Source organism: Lygodium microphyllum, chromosome 14 (assembly GCF_053477565.2).
Source record: "Lygodium microphyllum isolate KBCC chromosome 14, Lygodium_microphyllum_v1.1.10, whole genome shotgun sequence".
Lineage (NCBI taxonomy): Eukaryota > Viridiplantae > Streptophyta > Polypodiopsida > Schizaeales > Lygodiaceae > Lygodium > Lygodium microphyllum.
The window spans coordinates 82,833,513-82,838,859 of record NC_141148.1 but is presented as its reverse complement, the minus strand read 5'-3'; the positions used below and the strand labels follow the sequence as shown (position 1 = coordinate 82,838,859).

The following is a 5,347-nucleotide window of genomic DNA, read 5'->3' as shown; positions in this document are numbered from 1 at the left end:
ACTATACATTCTACAAATAAGTCGTTTAGACTATCTACAGCTGTTTTAGACATCTAAGTCTGTTTCGGGCCTCATTTTAGACCTGCAAGGTTACAAATAACAATTTCAAGGTATGTTGTTATTTCAGTTGTGTTGATTAAATGTGAATGCAAAGATTTCAAATTTCAAACCTATAAGTCTTTAGGTGTTTGCCAAAAAGAAAACACAACTATTTCACAAAATTCTTGAAGGATTTTGTGGTGCAAATACTAGGCCAAAAGTTAGCATGTATGAGGGTTTGTTGTTGCAAGAATCACTTGTTTAGATCTCTACATTTCTTGCCAAACTGGATTTCTCTTGGCCACAACTATGGTTCATTGAAGAAGACTTGAGGATGGCATTTTTTGTGCTTCAAGGGAAAGTGTGCAACAAGGTAATGGAAAAATATAAGCCTACCAAGATGATCACCTTTTGCATTCTCAACAATGATGTGGTGAGAAGATGGGTGATTATATATGAGGAAGCAAAGGCAAGAAGCCAAAAGGAGAGGGTAGACTTTCACATGTGCCATCAGGGCATTGTGATATATCATCCCATCTAAATGAATTGCCAAATAAGCTTGGTATGGATTCACTACATGAGGAAATGGAGAGTCCGTGAAAAGAGAGTGGATGCTTATCACAATGAGAGAATGGGAATATGCTCAATAATGCTTCCTAAAGGTAAGTGCACATAATGTTTCATTGTTAAGTAATAAATTCAGGAGACTTATCTAATTGCTTTTTTCTTGATAAAGTGTAGTGTTCGATGCTACGTGGTGTGAGAGCAAACATTTTTAGACTCAAAGCCTTTATGAGAAGAGGAATGCCCAAGTTTCTAGTGTTGCTATCATATTTGAGAGAGTCAATGGAAACATGCATGATTGGTGTGGCATAATCCAAGAACATCATTAAGCTTGAACTTTGAAGCTTATTTACATGCTTTTGATGTCAAGTAGGCTAAAAATGTAGTCAAAATAGGCCCTATTGTAGCAATCAAACACCATGGAAATGGCTATATAACCATTGACTCTACAAAGTTATGGTGAGAGAGGAATGGGACATTACCGTAATAGTATAAGTCTCTATATATTTTTTAGATAAATGTATATGATGGTCACACACACAAATGTTATTTGCACTTTTTATTACTTCATAGTATCATAATTAACATGTTACTATTTCTGCTTCAATAGGATGTCTTTTAGCCAATGGTGGAAAATAATAGATGGTGGCATATGGATATGTAGTACATTCACAACCATGAAGCATATGGATGATAATTGTGGGAGTAGAGATGATGCTAATCACGGTATAAGAGAGCTAGAGGACAATCATGATGTAGGAGACATAGATCATGAGGAACATCATGTGTCCATTGCTAAGGATGATCATGATGAGCATAACACTTGCAGCAACAATGAGACCAATTTATTTTTGTAGATTTAAATATCAATATGTGATTGAAACATAGGTAATCATTTCTAGTATTGTAATTCTTCTACATTAGCATGATCTTACATATCTTGCCTTCTTTATTTCAACTTATTTTGTGAATAAATGCATACATTAAATATTAATGAAACAATTATGTGCCATGCATGATGCACATAGATCTATCTGCATGCAAGTTTATATGTGTGTTTAATGATTGAGAGTCAAGTACATCTTTTGGCAATTCGATCTAAAAACATCTGTCTCCTAATTCATATTTGCGAACATTTGTCAATCTAACAAATATGTGAATTACAAAGTGATTGTATACGTATAGTAATGTAACAAGCGTTCATGTCTAAATTCATGTCAACAAGTACGTGCATATGCACATTAAGGATGGTTTATATTTAATCACACACATGATAGTTGCATTTATTAAGGAGAACATAAACATGCTTGTAAAAGTATATCTATTGAACACATTTGTGCTTCCATCATTTTGTACTTTTTTGTTGTAGCAATGGTGGACTCAAGATAGCCTCCTGGGAAATCGCAATCGCTTGAAAGTACAAGGTGCATAAGAAAATGTGGGTATCCCCAGCAAAAATGTGACTTGCAGTGACATATTACAAACCATGGTAATAAAGAATCAAAAAACTTTTGCAAATATGAAATTTTCGAAACACAACACATTTACTTATATGCTAATTAAGCTTTGCTATGATTTTTCTTGAGACCCGTCGAACTTTTAGAGATAATCGAGCTATAAGCACTACCTTTGTATGTCTCAACCAAGAAGTCTTAGATGCACATATTGTTGCCCAATTCTAGACAAGATGGAGGGCATATCCATAGATCAAGGAGTGCACATCCATAGATCAAAATGTAATTCAAAAGGGAAAATTTATAGGCATAAAAAGGATATATGGGCCTTTGACATGTTCTATTTCTAATATATTTAGGGTTTCATATCAGTCTCTACGCCATTAGAGTAAGACTGATGTCAAATGACTTCTGTTTAGAACAGCATTTGAAGAAACAATGTTGCATACCATTCTCCTATGCATTGATTTCACAGTACTCTTGGTAAAAGGGGGGATGAAGTGCCCAAATGAGAAGAAAGCAAAGGAAAAGAACTAAGAAGTTTCAAATGGTACAGAAACAATAGAAAGGAATGCAAAGAACATGTGCACACTATCATCTAGAAAAGCAATTCATATTTCTTCTAAATTCTTTAAGCTTGACTGGAACTTGAGACATTTTTGCATAGTGAACGCGAGGGCGAGTGATAATGTCCTCAACATAGGCACTATTACCCATACAAAAAAAAGGGGAAACTGCAATCGTGAAGTAATAGCCTCACAGTAATAAGAGACACTTTCATGCCAAACAAATATGCACAAGTCTCAACACTAGACATTTAACCCTTCCTATTAGTTAAAGATTTATAACTTTGAATGTATACCTTACGACTCTCACAAATAAGCACCAATTACATATCTTTATGATACACAAAAATGCTAGATTTTCTCAAAAGGGAAGACTAAGAACTAAAGAGTTCAAGGAAGAGCATAATGACAACTTGTACACAAATTTCATAACCAGATTAATTTGGTTAGGGGGATTGATGACAATAGTTGAAAACAATGAGTAGTAGAGTAAATCATGATGCTAGTATATAATATTAAAAAACATAGGGGAGGAAACACTTCCTATTTCTTGGAAAATCCTCTATCTTCTTCAAATACCAAAGCTTAGTGGATCGACTCCTCATAGCCAAAGATATAAGGACCGCCAATGCTGAGATGAAGGATAATTTTGTCTGAGAAATCATGGCAAGACCCAAAAAGTCAATAAACTCAAAAAGATAATGGGGACACACCACTAATGAGAACAAGCCTCCTTTAGGTGTCACATACTGATGATTCACACTTTTTGATGATGTAGGATTTTTGGGCCTTAAACAGGCTAGTAGGTAGTGGTGGTAAAAGTTTCCTCCAATGCCTAGAATGAACATCGCAACCCCATAACCCAGCAAGCTCATGGAATATGGAGTATTTGAATTGATTGAGACTTGCAAAGCATAAAAAGCTGTTGCACAAGAATAGAAATAAGCAAATGATATCATCAAACACATCTTGGTTTCAATGGCTCCTGAGTATTTATGTACAAATAGGACCTGCGAAAATGTTTCAAAAGTCAATTATCAATGCAACATTAGAAGGGACTCTAAAGTAATGTGAATATGTAAAGGTATTATGTATCATTACTAATGTTTCATTTGCTTCATGACAAACTAGCTAAGTCATCTATGTTAGCCAACTCATTTTATTACAATCTCTCTCATCATAAGGATGAAAACTATGTTAGGCCACAAAGATGCATGCAAAAGGAAGCTCCTAAAGGACTAGTAATAGCATATGAAATAGTCTATGGGCATTACACATTGTATGTAAATTAAGAGAAAAGTTCAAATCACTTTGTAGAAATAAACTAGGTTTGGAAAATCATGCTAATGAGAGAGAGAGAGAGAGTGTGTGTGTGTGTGTGTGTTACCTCGAGGTCTCTCTTGAGGAAGTGAAGGGTGACGGCGGAAGCAAAGACAAGGGGGCGACTGTCTGAGTATTGGCGTTGCAGGAAGAAGAAATGGGAGAGAGAGTGGGGAATTGGATGAGTAAGGCGTGCAACGGCTGGTATGTGCTGGTATAAGTTGAGCAGTTGAAGGAGAAGGAAGCAGGAGCAAAGGAAGAGCGCCGGGGAGTAGATGATGAGCATGGCAGGCCTTGAGGGTATCATCGTCGCCGCCGTCGTCGTGGCTGGTCGAGTAAGGCTCGAATCATGGCGACTGTCGTCGAACTTCTTCTCTTGGGTGATCGCAGCTGCAGCAGATGGCGAGGACGAGGGAGCGAATTTGGAGTAAGGTAAGGTCTCGCCTTTCCATTCTTTGGCGACGATTGGGATGAGAGACGCCAGACTCAGCACCTCCATAGCTCTCACAGCTAGGACGTGTGGATCGGTCCATACCCACTCCATCTCCTGATTTCCTTCTCTACACACACAGAGAGAGAGAGAGAGAGAGAGAGAGAGAGAGAGAGAGAGCTCTTCGTTCTAACCTTATCAATACATCCAATACCTTAAGACCTTCCTTCCATCTCGATTCCTCAACCCCTCAAAATGGAATATGGTTCCAACACATAAAACAAAACTTTATTTGGCTTCCCTCTTATTAACCACATCAACAACAAAGCAAATCACTTGCTTCTTTTGTTGATTAATCTCTTCCTTCCAAGTCTCTTCCTCTAGAGACTAGCCAAAAACAAACAAAAACACACACACACAATTAATTAGCTAGAGGCCTACATGTTTTTCATGATATTGCATCCACATTAGAGTGCAATCATAATGCACATTTTCTATCTTCTTAAAACACGCTTGACATTCAATGTGTACACTTACCATTTGCCTGTGCATATGCATACATATCTAACTCCTAAAGCAAATGTCTATTGACTTGCTTAGCCATATAATACGCCATATAACCAAATGAAATATAATATAAAAACTCTTAGTAAATGTACTACTTTGTAACTTCTATAATAAAAACTAGGCCACACATATCATGGTACCGTCATGAAAACAAAGTTCATTTTGAAGCTTAATATATTAGCTATGAAAACTCCACACTTAGCTCTAGCCCATCCTAGGGAAGGGGGGGGGAGGGGGCGAAATGTGGGCCATAAGGCACCCCTCAAACACTTTTCATAAAAGACAAAAGATACATAAATTACATTATTAATGGTTATATAGCTATTGCACATTCACTATTATTTCCTTAATCTATATACATTACTAATATGTACACATGTATTGAGTTATGCATATGCTACGTTCTC

General features: G+C 36.7%; 1 protein-coding gene across 1 annotated transcript; it reads right to left on the bottom strand.

The window, feature by feature from the left end:
- Positions 1-3,011: 3,011 nt before the first annotated feature.
- On the bottom strand, positions 3,012-4,611 carry LOC148025781 (3-oxo-5-alpha-steroid 4-dehydrogenase family protein). Its single transcript, XM_087692141.1, has 2 exons — positions 4,011-4,611; positions 3,012-3,633 (listed from the first exon to the last, which is right to left on the bottom strand). The coding sequence occupies exons 1-2, from the start codon at positions 4,485-4,487 to the stop codon at positions 3,139-3,141; spliced, it is 972 nt and encodes a 323-aa protein (XP_087548267.1). The 5' UTR covers positions 4,488-4,611; the 3' UTR covers positions 3,012-3,138.
- Positions 4,612-5,347: the final 736 nt, after the last annotated feature.